Source organism: Acanthisitta chloris, unplaced genomic scaffold, assembly GCF_000695815.1.
Source record: "Acanthisitta chloris isolate BGI_N310 unplaced genomic scaffold, ASM69581v1 scaffold1676, whole genome shotgun sequence".
NCBI lineage: Eukaryota > Metazoa > Chordata > Aves > Passeriformes > Acanthisittidae > Acanthisitta > Acanthisitta chloris.
The window spans coordinates 610-19,519 of record NW_008679541.1 but is presented as its reverse complement, the minus strand read 5'-3'; the positions used below and the strand labels follow the sequence as shown (position 1 = coordinate 19,519).

The window sequence follows — 18,910 nt, the reverse complement described above, 5'->3', positions numbered from 1 at the left end:
CAAGGTGAAAAATAACAGGGGGAATTGTTTTGTTCTACTACAGCAAAGATATGCTGTTTGGAAATGTGCTTAAGTATATGTTGGTGAGAACTGTGGCTTGTGGGAATTGCTTCTTGAAATACAAAGACCCTTTCCTCCCTGTGCTTATTGCTTTAAGGAAAACTAGAGAGCAGAGGAACAAAAGTCATTGTTGTAGTGAAGTAGAGGCTTAGCCACAGTTTTACTCCCACCTTGGCTTTGGTTGGTCTCCGTCGCCCTCGGTGGCTCAGGAGTGTGGGAACTGGCTGGATGTGGCAGTGACAGGTCAGCGGGAACCCACTCAGTGACATCCAAATCCACATGTCACACATGCCAGGCACTGCCCTGCTATGAGACTGGTGCCACCAGTCCTTGCCCTTACGTGTCCTGGCTGTCATGTCACTGCAAATTTTGGGTTGCTGTAGCTAACTGAGCTTTTGGGAGGGTGTTACGTAATTGAGTTCCAGTTTGAATAATTCATACATGCGCACTGCTGAAATGTGAAAAATGCCTGGTGTTTCTTCCTAGTTTTCCAGTAGCAGTGTGGAGCAGTTGGCTTTTGCTGAGACTGCATGTTTTCAGCCAGCAAAAATTGTTTGTAAACAGTTTTTTAAACATTTAGCTTAAAGTTTAAACCTCTATTAGGCAAGATTCTTAATGAAATGAGGAGAAGTCTTTACATGACTTCAGTTGTTGGGAAGCTCCGTCTTTGTTCTGTTTAGTTTTGGTTTTCTTCCCTGGGCCTTGAAGACTCAATGTCTCTGCCCATGGCAGGGGGTTGGGACTAGATGATCTGTAAGGTCCATTTCAACCCCTAAATTTTACGATTCTATGACTCCATTTCCTGGTTAGTTTGGTTTAGCAAAGCTTACATTTTTAAGGCTCTTTAGTGCAGAGCTGCATGGCTCAAAAAGGGAGTGTGCAAGTAAAGGTGCAGATCAAGAGCACTTGAGTAAAACATAATGTTTTGTTCCAAAATATCTCATAATATGGAAAGTGTGTAATGTGGAGCAGGGAGAGTGGGAGAAGAGCACCTGACTGAAATGTCTTTGCCACACTTAGAGAAGAATCTAATTTTTTTTGCATGGAGATAATGATGTCTAGCTCTAAGTGTCAATTAGTTGTATATTTCCGTGACTGGCTTATAGGAACTCAACAAGGCTCTGTCTTTCTTAATGCTTTGTATCACAGTATGTTAAAAGCTCTGATCTGATTGTCGTTACGAGTCTGGATCACGCAACATCTCCCAGTATCTGTCAGTTCTGCTGCCAGTCTGTGCTGATGCACAGCAATTAATGTGATTGCATTAATATGCACCAAATCAAGTCTTATCCTTTCCGTGCAATAATGGTTGTGAGGTCTGAGGCTTCTCTCTTTCATGACAGAGCTGTGCAAAGGCCTTTTGGGTTTTTTGGTTTTTTTTCAACAAGGACCTAAACTACATTATCTTTCTTCTTACTTCTTTTCAGCTGAGCAAGATAGAGTATTTTGATTTGAAACACATATTGTCATCCTCTTTGGCCTTGTGTAAAGGGCCTGTGGTCCGTGTCAGTTTTGCATTTTATTGCTAGCCCACAGGATGGTTTCCGTGTTGGTGGTTTTTCTATCGCTATTTTCAGTGGGGAGTTCTGCTTATGCCTTTTTCTGTCACCCAAGATAAAGCTGAATCTTTCACCTAAACTGAGTTGCCCAGGCAGCTGGGTTCATCTTGCTCAGCAGGGCTGTGAAACCTCAGGTAATGATGCTGCTTACCTGGAGCCACCTCTGACTTGAAAGTGGGAAAACTAATGGATGGTGTGAGGAGCCTGTGCTGTAGAGCAATGTCCCTTCTACCACTCACGTCTCCGCGGGCGCATGGGCTGCTCTTTGCCATCCTGACATCTGCCCTGCTTGTGCAGGTGGTGCAGTGCCTCACTGGAGTCTGCCTTCTTGCAGGGAGTGGATTTTCCAATGTCCTGCCATGGATGATGACAGCCAGGACGAACTGATAAACAAGAATGCTGCTCTAGGGAAGGGCAAAAGGCAGTGCCTCGCGCTCCTCAGTGAAACAGGTAAATGCTGCCTCTCTGCCCACGTGCATTTCTGCTTTTAGATGTGAGAACCTATTGATTTACCCTCAGAAGGGTGGTAAAGATGTGTTTGTGACCATTCATCTTTTTTTTTTTTCCCCTGAGAATATTTTGTTTTCCTTTGCTTCCTAACTCATGTGTATCAGGCTCCTGGCATGCTTCCCTTTAAGCTCCTCAAAATGGGCAGCTTTGATGCCACTGAGGAAATCTGGGGTTTCACTTTGTACATCACATCCTGAGCAGGAGTTCTGGTGTGTCCTTCACTGTTCTGCTTACCTGTCTGCATCAAATTGTATTTCCTCTCCTCTTCTTTCTTTTTAAGAAAGCAATGGTGGGAATAGCTGTGATTCAGAGGATGATACTGGAAGTGAAGAGGAAGATGATGACACTGAGGCAGAGGGAGGTGAGGAAGACAAGGAAGAAAGTGAAGATGAAGAATTAGAAGGTAGGTCTGTGCATTAACAGACATCCTTTTAATAACTCTTCTTAAGACTAAGACAGGATGCTGTGTCAGGCTAATGCCTAAATCCTACAGTAGTAAACAAACAAGTAATATTCCCCAATTTCTAAGCTTGTACAGCATTTGTATGTTTGAAGACTATCCACTAACCAAAATTATGTAGTTGCAGTCATCAGGAGTGAACTCTGCCCCAGCATGAGTAGGAAAAGAAGTCCAAATTGCAGCAATGGCTCATGCTATTTTTTCACTTATGAAAAGCACATTTGTTAGTTTGCTTTGGCTTGGGGCTCTAAAGTGAATGTTGTGATGGAGAGTTCTGGAAGGAAATTACTGTTGCTGTTATGCCTAGGGATCAGGGAATAAAACACGTTTGTTTTGAGAAAGGAGTGTGGATGTTACTTGGGTTTGTTAATGTTGCTGAAAACGTACTCTCTGTAGATGCATGCACATCTGAAACTGCTTCACTGAAACTGTTATTTGGAGGGACAAAAAATAGAGGGTTTTATCCATTGTTAAAGCTTGTTGAGAAGGCAAGAGCACTGTTTTCCTAGTTACTAGTTAGACTGATTTGAACACAGGCTAAAAAATGGATGCCAGGTGCCAAAAAGCTTTTTTTAATCCATAGTTCAGAGTATTCTCTGTTATGTCCAACAGGAGAATTCAGTAGAAAAGACAAAAGACAAGGGCCCCATTTCAGAAAAAAAAATAATCAACCCACCAACAGCCACCTCATCCTCCCCCAAAGTGAGTGTGTTTTTTTAGGTAACCTTTTGCTGCTTGTTGAAAATACCAACTTAATTCACAGGGTTTAGGGAGAGGCTAACACATGTCTCTGTATTTTGTACTGAAAATGAAAGCACCTTTCAGCAATGTGTGCTGAGTGTTTAATGTTACTCCAAACCAAGCTTCTTTAAGCAGGCACTTAGATGCTTTGACTCTCAAAGTCATGATTTACTGGTGATTTGCTGTTCTGCAGATGAGTGTGTTGCTGCTGATTGTGCTCTGGAGTGTGTATTAAAAAACCCAAAAGTTGGGCACATGGTAACTTTATTATTACTTTATTTTTTAACTTCATTGTCCAGGGGTAGCCTGATATACCTTACTGTCTTGTTGTTTTGATCATCTGTTGTTTTTCTGCTGTCTGTCCTCTTAATCTCTTGCAAGACTAGTCACATTATCAGGCTTTATCTTTCACCAGAGTAATCCATTGCTTTTTAGCAAAGGGATTTAGGAAGAAAGAAAACAGCAAAAATTATTGCCTTAAACTGGGGAGGGACTGCACTTGGCCCTTGCATGTAATAAGCTTACTTGAAGTTTTCTGTGAGCTAGTGCCCCATCCTGCCCACCACTCTACCCTCATCGCTGAAGCCTTGCAGCACATTCAAGTTGGTTTTTTTGTCTCTCACTTCTTAAGATTGTGAAGATGATGATGAAGAGGAGGAAGAGGAAGAAGAAACTGAGGCTGCTGTGGAGGGAATGGCTGATTCTCTGAAATTAGAGCCACACTTGAATGGAGGAAGCATCTCCTCTGATGAGGATGGTGAAAACTGCCCCATTTGCCTCAACACGTTTCGGGATCAGGCTGTGGGGACTCCTGAGAACTGCTCCCATTATTTCTGCTTGGACTGCATCGTGGAGTGGTCTAAGGTGAGCTGTGTTGTCTGTGAGGTCCTGTGAGCATCATCTGTGCTCTGCTCTCTCCTCTCTGACCATGCTGTTCTGCTGCAATGAGGACAAAACTCTGATACTTGTATTTGCATTCTTAAGCTGTTTTAAACAGATTTGGATTGCTGCTCTATTTGGCAGGATTCATGTTTGAAGTGTGGATCTGTTTTTCTTGATCTGTTCTGTTCGCTGAGAGCTGTAGTGTCATAAACAAGTGTGTTTTTAGGCACCTGCAATTCTTCTGTTTTTTCAAGTGAAGACACCAGTAATACTGATTTTTCTCTAGGCTTGTGTGTGTGTACGTATATTTACATACATTGTGTATCTGTCTTATCTCTTCTTGAATCCTGTATTGTAACCATTGGATGGGGATCTGTTACAGCAGTGAACATTTAAACATACTAAAGGTGTAAAAGAATATGGACAGTTAGCTTGCTCTGAAATCAGTTTTCAGTCAGAGTTCCTTGCCACCTGTGTAGTTCACATAGTCATAGTCCAGGGGGAGAATTACAGCAAAACTGACTGTGCATGCAGCAGTAGCAGTGGTAATTAAATTCAAAATAAATAAATCACTCTTACTGACTATGTTTGTAAGCCACTTCTAGCTGCTCACTCATCCAAGAGAAAAGAAAATACCCCAAAACACGAGCACTATTTCAAGGCAGAATAATGTTTGGAAGAACTTCGGTGTTGCTTTGGCAATTGAATAATAATGAAATGAAGTAGGTATAATAAATGCTTCTCTAAAAATGTATGTTTACTCTGATATAATGGGTTGTTTGTAAACCAGATCAGTCAGGTTTAAGTACTTACAATGTCACGATCAATAGCTGTTAAAATGACTGCTACATTAATTTAATGCTTATTGCATGAATAATTTAATATTTCCTTTTTAAAATTTAAATCAAGAGAAGCACTTATTCACTGTATTGGGAAATTCTTTTTTCTTTCTAGAATGCAAACTCCTGTCCAGTGGATCGAATCCTCTTTAAGTACATCAGCATTCGGGCACGTTTTGGTGGTAAAATCCTAAAAAAGGTGAGTTTTCTGCTGTGCCGAGCAAGGCCAAGTGCCACAAAAGAGTTATCCAGAGGTTTCCAGTTGTAGCCTGTTTATCTGGTACTTTGTATCTGGATTGATTATTTCTTTTTTATTTTGAGTTTGCCTTTTAAGAGGCTCTTAAAATTGTTCTTCCTCCTTCCCCACCTTTCCTGCCATACTGTGCTGTGGCAGAGGTTCTGGTGGCAGAAGGGCTGTTTTTCACAGCTGCCTCTTTGCATAATGGTCATTTGACTGAACTGTTCTGTACGGATAAGCCTGTCCACCTGTGGAAAGTGCCCCACATGCTGCAAGTGCTGTTGGAGTGTGAATGTAAATAATCTGGGTTATACATGGTCTCCTCATGTCTTGCTACCAGCAGTGCTGTGTGGCAGTTGTGTTCGTGAGGGGAGGGAGGAACAAGGCAGTGGTAGAGCTCTGAATGGCACCACTTGAGTGTGCTGGTTGTTGCTCACAAGAGAATATTGAAGAGCTGTCACTGCTCTTTACTGGTGTCAGAAAGATGTTGATTTTGATGCTCTGTTTTCATAAACTGATGGTTTATTGTTTGCGTTTGAACAGAAGTGCAAATCAACATTTAAATAGTGTGGGGGTAGAAAAGTTTGCTCTCTTCTTCTGCCTCATTTTTTGGTGTCTTTTTCTTTGACTGGTTTTGATCTTATTCATGGATTTTTTTTTTTTGCCTGTTCTTAAAGCGCAGTTTTCTGTAGTTGTTGGTGTCTGACAATACACAAGTTCAGCAGATGTTTTCAAGCATTTGATCATGCCCTAGATGCGTTGAATGAACTAAAGGAAGGTTCCTTTACTTTTAGGTTTTGCTGCAGGTACTGTTACTATGATGATGGATTTTTAAAAAGTGCTATGTTCTGTATAAAATGCGAATCCCTCTCTTGTTTAGATTCCTGTTGAGAACACGAAAACTCAGGGTAGTGATGCAGAGGATGATCCAACCTTCTGTGAGGTGTGTGGCAGGAGTGACCGCGAGGATCGCCTGCTGCTCTGCGATGGCTGTGATGCAGGGTAAGGGAGGCTGAAATGAATGGAGCAACTGCATGATTGAGGATGGCACTGCATGGCAGGACAGTGTTTGGTCCGCAGGCACTGTCTGCTCTGTAGGCTGCCCCTTGGGTCTCTCCTCAGGCCCATCATGTGACCATCCATCCCTGTGATGGATCCATACCCTACATTTGTTTGACATGAGAGAGAGTGAAAATTCCATCAGTTACATTTGCCAACAAACCTAAACCAAGTGGACTTACTGCTTTTAGCTAGACTTGGCTTTCTCCAGCACTTAAACTGTGGTAAAATGCTGTCTTACAAATTTAAGCTATGGTTTAAGTAGTCAAACCTTTCAATTGAAAGCATTTTCAGGTAAGACTTGTTGGAATGTGACAACCTAACTTTCTGAGCTGTGTCACAACAGCATTAAGATTGGTATGAATACAAAACTGCACGTCCAGGCACCTGAACAAATAATAGAAGAAGGGTTAATTGCATTAATGGTGTGATACAGAATCATAGAGGTTTAGAGGTTGAAATGGACCTTACAGATCATCCAGTCCCAATCCAGCCCTGGGCAGGGACACCTCTTCACTAGACCAGGTTGCTCAAGACTTCAGCCAGCATGGCTTGGAACAGTGCCAGGGTTGGGGCATAGTAATGTATGACTCCATTCAGGTGACCAAGTAGCAACGAAAGAGTAGCACTCATACAGAGAGTGGTGGCAAGAAGTTAAGAACAGAGCTACATCTGTGACCAAAATTCAGTAATTTCATAGATCTGTTTTTACTGGTTTGTGAGGACTGAGTCAGAATAATACAGCAGAAGTTCCCCAAAAACATCGTTCATTCCTGAAAGATACAAGAAGTCCAAAATCAGTTCTTTACTGCCAGTCACAGAGCCCAGGAGATGTGTTGAGGACTTGAGGACATGATGGCCAGTGTCTCTTGCCTTCTGCATTGCACACACATAATCCTGGCCAGACTGCTTGGGCACACAGAGTCTTTGTGCTTGAGGGGATGGGTGCAAGCAAATGAACCTAGAGAATGAGTGTGAGTAAAATCAATTTACTTAGGGGTTGGATTTTGTTGTTTGGAGTTTTTTTGTAAAGCAAACATCACCTTATCTTTCTGTAAGGTTTAGCATTGAATATTGCTATGATGATTTTCTGTGTGATAAGGTTTTTTGCCCCTTTCCAGAGGACTCCAGATGGCTGTTGCAATAGGTTCTTCAGTGTCCAAAGTTTTAGGGCTGAAAGTCTTTGCTTGTCAAGTGGGTCATAAGGTGACTTCAGAACTCCCAGGCATAACTTGAAAAATATGTAATGAAGTTCTTGCTGCAAGTACTTAGGTTATGACTTTGGCCTGAACATAACAATATTATTTGTCAGAATCCTACTTTGGGGAGATGATCTCATTCCTAGTAGCTGGCAGTTGGGGAAAGAGCTCTGCTTTCCCAGAGGAGGAATATACTTTGCTATGCTAATTTTAAAGTAATGATTTTTTTTTTTTTTTGCAAACAGCATTTTTCAAGTTCTTTGTTTTAAATGTCTGAAAGAATTTAAAGTCTCATCTGCTAAGGTGTATTCTTTCATGCAAGGAGGACTTGAGATCCCATTTTGTATTGAGAATTAATATATATTTTAGTATAAGCATCATGTTGGCAGTTTTGACAAGATAGCTGCCAATGGAGTTCATCACAACATGGTTGGGAACAGGTCTGAAAGACACACTCTGAGGTTGGGGTGATGGATGGAAGGGAGATTAACAGCTGTAGTCTATCTGTTGCTTCTTGTATTGATATAAACTGGGATTAGAGGGTTAGAGTTGTTCTTGCCCTTTCCTTACTATGTGGCCAGGCACTGAGTTATGTTATAAGGCAGTGAATTTTGCTATGAGAAGTTGAAACAAAACTTCCCTCTTTGGTTTCTTCATTACCTATTTCAGAGTTAAACACCGTCTTTACCAGTAGGGTTTCTCCTTATAGAAAGAAAAATGTTGGTTATAAAAGTGCTAATTCGAAGCTGAAACTCTTACTTGAAGGCTGTGGTCTCCCCGTGTTCCTTGCCTAGGAAACTTGATATGAGCCTTTAGTTTTCATGGAAAGCATCTCATTTACTTTAAGAATCTGTTTTAATTCTTTTTAGCAGTGTAGCTTGAACAAGAGTTGCTTCAGAAATTGTGTTCCTAACACATGCTGCTTTCTCTGGATTGAACAAATTACAGAACCCCAAGCTGGATCACACTGAAAGTCTTTCCTGGGTAGCTTCTCTGTAAGTGGTTGATGAGCCTGTTCAGTCTGGCTGCTCAGCCTCTTGGGTAGAGAACATCTCAAAGGCCTCCCTAAGGGAGCATCATGGTCTCTTCTTTCCCCTTGAGATTTGGTAAGGACAGTTCCCAGCTGGATAGTGTGTGGAAGTCAGTGTGCTTTGTCTCCAGTCCTGCAGGCAGCTGCATGGAGCCAGTGAGTGACCAATGCTCTGCAATCTAGTTCATGCACTTACACAGAAGTCCTAACCACCAGTTACCAAAATCATGCCAGGTACCTGTGGGACGCAGTGCCTTTATTCAGCATAACAAGGCATTGCGGTTGACCTGTCTAGTCATGTAAAATGAAATGTTCACAAGTACCAGTAGCATTAATGCTGTGTTGGTTTGCAGGAAACTGATGTTGTTTTCTGTTAGCTTGTCTCCCAGCACCTCAGTGCTTCTTTTGCCAGCATCAGTTTTGGCTCTACATTTCATAGAATCATGGAATTTAGGGGTTGGAATGGACCTTACCATCTAGTCCCAGCCCCCTGCTATGAGCAGGGACACCACCTCACTAGATCAGGTTGCTCAAGGCTTCATGCAACCTGGCTTTGAACACTGCCAGGGTTGGGGCAGCCACAGCCTCCCTGGGCAACCTGTGCCAGTGTCTCACCACCCTCACAGGAAAAAGCATTTTTCTTATATCCAGTCTAGACTTTCCTTTCTTCAGTTTGAACCCATTGCCCCTTGTCCTATCATTGCAGCTCCTAACAGAGTCCCTCTCCAGCTCATTGTAGGCCCTTCAGGTATTGAAAAGTTGCTCTGAGGTCTCCATGCAGTCTTCTCTTCTCCAGGCTGAACAGCCCCAACTCCCTCAGCCTGTCCTCATAGGGGAGATGCTCCAGTCGTCTTAGCAACTTGGTGGCCTCCTCTGAACTCACTCCAACAGTTCCGTGTCCTTCTTATGTTGAGGACACCAGAACTGTGTGCAGTATTCCAGGTGGGTCTCACGAGAGCAGAGTAGAGGGGAAGAGTCACCTCCCCTTGACCTGCTGCCCACACTCCTTTGGATGCAGCCCAGGATTCAATTGGCTTTCTGGGCTGCTGGTGCACACTGCAGCTCATGGTGAGCTGCTCATCCATTTCTTGCAGCTTGGGTTCAAATGGCAAGTGTTTCACCACACAGTGGGGGAAAGATGCTCTCTTTCTTGAGCTCTTTTGAGCCTAATGTGATGGAAATATAATGTAGAATTGGAGATCCTTATATGCTACCAGGTAGCATTGTTTCTCTGGAGATTGGTAGAAGTGGATGTGTAAACTATAGTTTCAAGCTCAAGAAATGAGTCTGCCTTGAGTAGCCTGTGGATGGAGGTAAAAGGCTCTCTTCCCTTGTTAAGGAGCACACTGATGTTTTTTCTTTAATTTTTCTCAAGGTATCACATGGAATGCCTTAATCCACCTCTGAGTGAAGTCCCTGTGGATGAATGGTTCTGTCCAGCCTGTGCCCCCATGGGTGTCAGTGCTGCTGCAGGTAAGGATTTCATGGTATCCAGTCAAAGTAAATATTTTTCTCCTGAGTTAGATAATCTGAAGCATGTGCTGTTTTGAAGAGATGTTTAATGTCCTAGTTTTATCTGTTTTAAATAATTGTTTGGATAAGCATTCTCTCTTGAACCTTAAGAGCTGACTTGAACTCTTGACTGGTGAGAGGATCTTGTTTATGAAGAGTTTCATCTGCAGTTGCAACCTGCAGAGCTACTTCTTGTAAACATTCCTAACCTTTCTGAGGCAAGCCCAGCACCTTCGTGCGACTGCATGGTATCAGAGTGGACAGAATTCGTTAGTATCCTGACTGCAGATTGCCAAGGCAGCAGCAGTTTCTGTTACCTGGAAAAACTGTGTAACAGCCTGAAGCAGTGGTGTCTGTGCTCATTTCCTTTTGAGAGGGTGTAGTGGTTTAACCCCAGGCAGCCATCGAACACCACAGTCGCTCACTCACTCCCCCATCAGTGGGATGGGGGAGAGAATCAGGAGGGTAAAAACTAGAAAACTCAAGGGTTGAGACAAAGACAATTTCATAGGGAAAGCAAAAGCCACACACATAAGCAAAGCAAGGAATGAATTCACTGCTTCCCACGGGCAGGAGGCAGGGAGAGCAGGGACCATCACACGGAATGGTTCCTTGGGGAGACAAACACCATCACTCCAAATGTTCCCCCTTCCTCCTTCTCCCCCTCACTTTATATACTGAGCATGATGTGCTATGGTATGGAGTATCCCTTTGGTCAGTTTGGGTCACCTGTCCCAGCTGTGTCTCCTCCCAATCTCCCATTCACCCCCAACTCCCTTGCCAGTGTGGCAGTATGGGAAGCAGCAAAGGCCTTGACTCTGTCAGCTCTGCTCAGCAACAACAAAAACATCTCTAGCCACTGTGAAGAAAGTTAACTCTACGTCAGGCCAAACCAGCACAGAGGGTAATGTCTGCCTTTGGAGGTGATTGGTTTAAGAAAGGGAATGCTGATTTTATTTGTCTGAAATTCTTTCAATGCTCTCACCCATTGAAAGAGAAGTGACCTCAGCATCTTTTCTTTCAAGATACAGATCATGTCAGTGAAGAAGAGGTGGCTGCACTCGTGGCTGATGTTGTTCCCACCACCAGTAGGCTACGCCTTCACGTCCGAACTCGAGCTATAGCCAGGACTCGGCAGAGCGAACGTGTGAGGGCAACGGTGAACAGGAACCGGATAACCACAGCACAGCAGATCCAGGTATTGAGGGGTGTTGGCTAATGAGCCTCTGCGAGAACCTTCTTGAAGAGTTGATAGAAGTCCCCCCTCCACTCACATAGCTCAGCTGTCTGTGTTGACTGTCCATAGCACAATCATTAGTAGTTGTGTATATACAAAGGATGTGGAACTGTTGTAGCAAGTCCAGAGGAGGCCACAAAACTGGTAAGACAGGATAAGAAAGTTGGGGCTGTTCAGCCTGGAGAAGAGATGGTGGCATGGAGACTTCATAGCAGCCCTCCAGGATCTGAAGAGGCCTACAAGGAAACTGGAGAGGGACTCTGTTAGGAACTGTAGTGACAGGACAAGGAGTAACAGGTATAAATTGAAAGAGGGGAAATCTAGGCTAGGTATGAGTAAGAAATTTTTTTCCTCTGAGGATGGTGAGACACTGGTGCAGGTTGCCCAGGGAGGCAGTGTTCAAAGCCAGGTTGGATGAAGCCTTGAGCAACCTGCTCTGGTGGGAGGTGTCCCTGCCCATGGCAGGGGGGTGAGACTAGATGATCTGTAAGGTCCATTCAACCCCTTAACATACTATGAGTTCTTTTAAACTGAGATGTAGAACATGTGCAGATTGAGTGCAGCACATGACCAAGACTCTAGTTTGAAATGCTGCAGTAGCTTCCTCTCTTAATCTGCATTTTTATCACCTTTGGTGTGAGCAAAATTGTATTTTTATTCCCAGTAGCTATTAATACACAGTTTGTACACCCCTTCTGTTTCTTTCGCATGTTTATTGACAGTTGTATATTTTCTTGTTTGTCCTCCTGCTTCCTTTCCCATAGCAGTAGAACCTGTTGTGACCACCTTCAGCACAATTGAAGAGAAATATTTAGTACTTTTAAGTTTTCTGTGTTTGTGAAAATCAGCCTCTTGTTGAAGAGAAAAAAAACCCCAGATGCTAAGTGTCCTCAATAATGTGTCAGCGTGAGTAAAATCACGTTAACAGTACCAGAGAATCTCTGCAAGGAGGTATCCCAAATATCCAAGGTCCTTCCCTTCCAACAATAAGTACAGTCTGAAATAGCTGCCACGTATAAAGATCTAGCTTGGCTGAAGTTTGTATCATCTTTGTTCCTTGATTTAAGGACTTCCCAGAGTGCTTTTGTAGTCATTAAATTCATTATGTCCTCCACAATGGATGTGATCTCATTTGACTGCCAAACCCCACTGTCTCCGAGCCCAGGCCTTCTCACTTGAACTTTACAAGAATTAATAAAACAGAAGCTGATGAATAGTTTGAAGCATTGTTGATAAGCAGTTTATAGCTGAGCAGTCAGGGCTCTATGTTGAAAACAAATTATGGGAGAAGAGTGTTGTTTGAAGTGAAAGATTGTGCATTTTTCTTTCCCTATCTGTTGTTTTATAGATAGTGTGTAGTCAGCTCCTGCAGGTGAGAGAGGTAGTGCCTGGAGACTTTACCAGAGCATAGCAGTGTAAGCCTGGGAACACAGTACTTCCCATTCAAGGAGCTGTTCTTAGCTCCACTCCTCTGTGTGGAGGGATGATTACAAACTCTACTTGGAAGGCACTGTTATTCATTGCCTTTGCCTCTGAATAGAAGTGCATCTTATTTTAGCTCCTACCTTGAACTGACTGAAGCTTAATTCTGCTGGTTGAGGGTGTGTAAGCTCTTGTCCTCAAAGCACAGCGAGAAGCTGGAAACAGGCATACCCTTCCTTGAGTGTGGAGAGGAAGAGAAATTTGTAACTTGTTGGAGTAGCCTGTTTATCAGACTGAAGTGATGCTTTAGAGGGGGATTCACAGGGAGTTCCCTCAGGTGTGTGTTCAAAGTGATACCTCTGAGCATGTTTCACAGTGTTAGATAAATCTGACCTAAAGAGCTAGGAGTTAAAAACAGGGGACCTGTACTTTTGACTTTCTAGTCTTTGTTCATCACGCACTGAGCTGGAGGTCAGTTAAGTGGATTTGGGAAACTTTTTAAGTGAACTCTTTCATTGATGAAATGTCAGTCTTGGGGATTGTTCTCATTTAAGAAAGTGAGGTTAGCTATGACTTGTAATTCTGCTGCTGGCTGAAGAGCAGGTCCTTAATATGTCAGTCAAATAGATGAGACAGGTGACATAGTTGCTTAACAGCAGCTTGGTGAAGAGAGGTTTCCTCATTTGAATCTCAAATCCATTTTTCATCAAATGCTTTTGTAACTAACTTACTGCTGACATTTAGATACCTGTATTATGTAACTTCTAATCCCCCATGCAGCACGTGCCCAGGTACCTCATGTCATCTCTTCTGGATGAGACAATTGAGGCAGTTGTGGCAGGCCTAAACACAGCAGTCTACCAGCGTCCCCTTACACCACGGGCTCCTACCAGGCAGAAGAGAAAAACAGGTAAGGGCAAGCACTGAGCACCTTAGGGAAGCCTGAGTCCTGCAAAATACTCCACATCAGCTGCGTGCTGCCACACCTGCACAGCTACAGATTTATCCCACATGCATTTTCTTCTTTCCCCATACCTCTACAGAAGTTGCTTTGAAAGAACTCCTAATGATGTCACTCACTCTTCTCTGCTGTTGGTGGCACACTGTATGTCTCTTTGAGCTGCTTTGTGTGCCAGGGGGTGGAAAGGGGAGCATAGAGTTAAATATGGTGACAGCACTTAGCCAGACTCTTGAGTTTTGTCCCATCAGGTAGACGGAAGAAAGCAGGAGGCAAAAGAAGAACTCAGACAAAATCTTCTGCTGGGAAGAAGAGTTCAGGGGCACAGTCGAAGAGACGCAAGCGTGTGGTAAAGAAGAGAAGGGGGAAAAAGATAAGAGTAAGATCACATGTGAGTTTCTGCCAGTCAGTATCTGCCACTTTTCAGCCCTTTGAAAAAGCATCATAACATGGGATTCAGTTGGAAAAAATACCATTTTATAATGGCAGCAGGCACCTTTCTTTCTGGTGGGAGTATGTGCAGGATGTGCCCAGTGTACTCCACAGAGAAGATGTTGTATATGACAACAAATTTCAAATTCCAGGCAGGCCTGCTGGGTGTGCTGACAAATCCTGTTACCTGGACTGTAAGGCATGTCCTGCAGGCTTTGTGTTCTGCCTTGCTGTTTGGCTGTAGTGTTTGCTTAGTACTGATGCTCAGTTAAGATTGTCAGCACCTATTCTTCTTAATAAGCTGTGGAGGTTTGTGTCTCTTGTAGCAAACCCAGTTAATCAGCCATAAGGGCTCGCAAAATTTCTTTCAGTTATGGGTAATGTCCTTTTGTGAATTGTACTGAATACTCTGCACCAGTTTGACTTTTGTCCTTAGCTACCTTAACTAGAGTTTACATCCTACAGCCAGAACTGTCCCTCCAGCCCTTAATAAGGCACCAGCAGTTTTGAATTTACATTATTAAAGATTTTTAAAATCCTAATTTATCTGGTCACTTCAATCTGATATGTGCAGTCTCTGTTTGAAGTGACATATACGCCATAGTTAGAAGTTTAATAAATGCTTTAAAACAGAGACAGTAAATGCACACAACTTCTGCTACTGCTGGCAGTAACCTGAGGACTGTACTTAGCCTAAGTGAAGAACTTGGGGCATTAAACCCAAGGTATGTACCTGCCCTAACATACAAATAATCCAATCTCTTTATCTGTGCAGGTGAAAAATGAGGTTACTACTCGCTCCCGTATTGCAAGAACTCTTGGTCTTGGCAAACCTGTGCGTGGAGCCTCACTCCCTTCCATGTACAAACCCACAGAGCCCTCACTGGGTCTGATGAGAGCAGATATTGGTGCAGCTTCTCTGTCTGTGTTTGGGGATCCATATGAGTTGGATCCTTATGAAAGGTAAGGTGTCTCTGGATTGCAGTCAGGAACTAGATCATTTCACAAGTGTTGGTTGTTTGTCCATGTGTCTGCATGCAGAGTGTAGACCTCACATCTGAAGTCAGTTTTGATACAGAGCTCGTAATAACACATTGGCCTGTTCTGTTGTAGAATCATCAAGGTTGGAGGAGGCCTCTAAGATCATCCAGTCCAACCATTAATCTGTCACTGCTGGAATGCCTAAACCATATCATCCAGGGTCAGATCCAGATGCCTCTTAAACACTTCCAGGGATGGTGTCTCCACCACCTCCCTGGGCAACCTGTTCCAGTGCCTGAAAACCCTAACAGAGAAAATGTTTTTCCTAACATCTGACTCTTCCCTGTCTCAGCTCATAGCCATTCCCTCTAGTCCTCTCCCTGTAGCCATGGAAGAAGAGGCCATTCCCCAACACTCAACAGCCTCCTTTCAGGGAGTTGCAGGGAGCCATGAGGTCACCCCTGAGCTTCTTCTCAAGGCTGAACAAACCCAATTTCCTCAGCTCTTCCTTATAAAACATGTTTTCCAGACCTTTTCTGCCCTTGTAGCCCTTGGCTGGACTCACTCCCGCTGTCCTTTTTAAAGTGAGGAACCCAAAACTGAGCACAGCACTTGAGGTGTGACCTCACCAATGCCAAGTACAGGGGGATGATGAGTTCCCTAGTCCTGCTGCCACACTATTCTTGAGCAAGGACAAGATGCCATTTGCCTTCTTGGCCACCTGTGCACACTGTTGGCTCATATTGAGCTGCTGCTGCCAGCATTCCCAAGTTCCTCTCTTTCCTTCTGGGCTGAGTTGCTGAAGTCTTAAAGAATCAGCATTCACTGAAGAGTTTTGCTGAAGTGATCAGCCTTGTGAAAACCTCTCATAAGATCTGGGGTTATTGAACAGGTTAGAATCTGAAGGAGTCTGATCCTGATCTATCACTTTTTATTCATTTCCTATAAATGAAGGAAGATAGCTAGTTTATTTGGTGTACAATAAACAGTGACATCAGGTAGAGTTAAGTAGACCTGTGGAATCTTCCATGTTTCCCCTTTTCCCATCTTCACTTTTCCATATGCTTTAAATTCAGGAGAAATCTTACTGTGCCATAGTTTGTATCACTCTTAAGCTTTGAATTTGGGGGAGGGGAGGTCTGAAATTATTGTTGGTGACATTGAATTTTCCACTAAATAGATCTTTTTCATCCTTTCATAAAATTATAAAATTCATTGTCTAATTAATATTTTGGAAATAAAAATCTGCATTTGAGTCTCTGCTGGCTGAACCACACTGTTCTAGTTGTGTAGCTACAGAAAATAAGTATATTGCACAAATATTTTTTCAGTGTGCCATAATAAAACAAACAATGCTTTCTAACAGTACTTGTCCTAGTAGTGCTGTCTACGTCATCTATTTGATGTAAAGAACATTTCAGACAACTTCAGAGTTCATGTGTGTGTGTTCTACCACAGTAATGAAGAGGTTCCAGCAAATCCAGATTCACCAGTGAGTGCCAAAAGGAGAGTTCTCTCCCAGTCAGCACTGAGGTCTCACCGTCCTGTAGCCAGACCCGTTTCTGTGGGACTTCCCAGGTAAAAATCCAACATTATTTTATTTTTTTAGTTGTCTAATGACCCTAACAAAAGAGCAAACTGGGTGATCATACTGGTTTAACCCTTTTCTTACCCTAAGTATCCTTCATAATGCCTTTAACATTTGCATTGAAATTTCAAATTGGTATTTCCACCATAATGTGTCTGCTCTTGCTTTCTGTTTTGTGATTGTTTAGTAACCCCATTAGTATGTTTTAAATCTCAGTCTCATTAACCTTTAAAGAAACACTTGCCAGGGAATCCATTTGGACAGCCAGAGGAAGTGAGCTGTACTCCCCCCACCCATTTCCTCTGCCATTTGTTGGAGCTCAGAAAATTGAGAGGGGAAAATTGGTGTTTGATCCTGCAATGTAAGAGTTGCTTTGCTGTCTGAGGGTGGCTGTGTGTGCATGCCTGCCCAGGCCAGGGAGCACTGCTGGGTGCTCCTCACTGGCAGCCACAGTGAGTTTTCAGGACTGAGAGATAGGACACAGAGAGCAGGAGCATGGTGGCAAGAAAAGGGATGGGCAGAATCACTGAAAATCACAGATACCAGCTGAGTCACAGAAAACTGCAGGGCTGAGAGCTGAAGAGAACTGGAGGGAGCTCAGTTTAAGTGATTAAAGGTGTGAGAGACTTACATGGCTAATGCATCTGACTTATGGTGAATGTTGATTTCTCAGGATGAAGACAGTATATTTCTATGATAATTTGGCTTATTTCTCTACCTTTCTTAACTCAGTCCTGAGGGAAATCTTTCAGGAAGCTTTCCATGTCCCCTGGTGTTAGTTGAGTAGCACATTGTCAGAAGATAAAACTTGCAGCTGATACATTCAGCTTTTCTAAAGACTCAATTTGCCTGCACTACAGTGAGTGTCCTGGTCTGGCCTTAGCAGCTAGTTCTTTTAGCCTTCCTGTTTTATCATTCTGTTGTATGTTATTAAAGGTGTTTTGGTGTACACTATGTTTAGGAAGCTTGCTGTGTTATCATGCAGAAATGAAATGTAGCTCCCTGGGTCTATTGGTTCCTTTGGGAGTTTGTCTTTCAAAAAAACCCAATCAAAACAACCCCCCAAATCCCATCAACACAAAATTAAAGAAAGAATAAAAAGCCAAACACCAACACCAAAACCACCCAAACCTTTTCAGTCCATATTTCCAGAACAGAGAACTTAAAACCATCTTCATAAGAGTGAGTAAAGCATAAAGAGGAGTGTTTGTGTTGTCCCATGTGTGAGAACATTGCTGTTGGTTTTCACTGTAATTTCTCTATGCCATGCTCTTAGCTACCTTAGCAGTGGCACCTTGTGAATTCTGACTGGTACTAAACACTGGTTCAAGCTGTCTTTCTTTAGATAGCAGTGTAGGCCTGAGGAATATGTTCATGGCTGTGATTTGGTGGGGGGAAGAGAGGCAGCTAGGATGGAAATGTCTCGGAAGCAATGAACAACAGTTAATCCTTCAAAAATGCATGTTAAATGAACTAGAAGGTTAATCTTGATACACAATTATCACCACTCTTAAGATCAAAAGCATTTGCTAACCAAAGGTCTCATGTATGATTACATTCTTTCCTGTTTTGTGGTGTTCCCATGGGAAGTCAGTAAAAGCTTCACCTTTTGTTTGTCAGAGAGAGATGGGGACTGAATGACTCCAGTGAAGCCAGAGCTACAAGTGAACTTCCCTGGCTGATCTCTGTTTCTGCCCTTGATTTTGGTTTCTTTTTAATGTAATGTGTGTGTATAGAACAAGTGCTGTAAGAGTAAAGGAAATATAACCCCTCTGAAACATGCAGAAGCAGTGTACCTGCCTTGAGTCCTGATCAAGAAGCAGAAGCTGCCCCTGTGCCTGATCTGCTGGGAAGTATCCTGTCTGGACAGAGCTTTCTTATGATGAGTAGTTCAGATGTGGTCATCAACAGAGACGGTTCGCTGACTGCAAAGAAGGCAGGTAAGGATGTGGCACTTCTTAGTGCAGTTAGCCTCTTTGTTTCATTCACCTCTGCCCTTCAGACATAGAGATATTCTTCCTGAGCATTTGAATATGTAGGGGGGACTCAGTAGCTGCCAACAGTAATCCATCTTATACAATAGATGCTCTAAAATAGTGTTACTTGTCTCTGTTTTAATTGCAGAGCTGTGATATTACTGGAGGATTTGGGGTTTAATACAGTTTTCTTCTTTCAAAAGAACTGCACTGTGGTTTCATGCTTT

The 18,910-nt window shown here is 43.0% G+C and overlaps 1 protein-coding gene across 1 annotated transcript; it reads left to right on the top strand.

Annotated features, from left to right (window-relative positions):
• Positions 1 to 1,978: 1,978 nt before the first annotated feature.
• LOC103804706 (PHD and RING finger domain-containing protein 1-like) lies at positions 1,979 to 18,647 on the top strand (the record flags this gene model as incomplete). The annotated part of the gene is made up of 12 exons (XM_009077318.1): positions 1,979 to 2,069; positions 2,410 to 2,532; positions 3,962 to 4,194; positions 5,167 to 5,250; positions 6,170 to 6,291; positions 9,953 to 10,050; positions 11,115 to 11,287; positions 13,529 to 13,658; positions 13,958 to 14,097; positions 14,914 to 15,101; positions 16,578 to 16,697; positions 18,493 to 18,647. Coding segments are annotated over exons 1-12 (1,657 nt in total), but the record flags the coding sequence as incomplete, so codon positions are not given.
• Between the last annotated feature and the right edge of the window lie 263 nt (positions 18,648 to 18,910).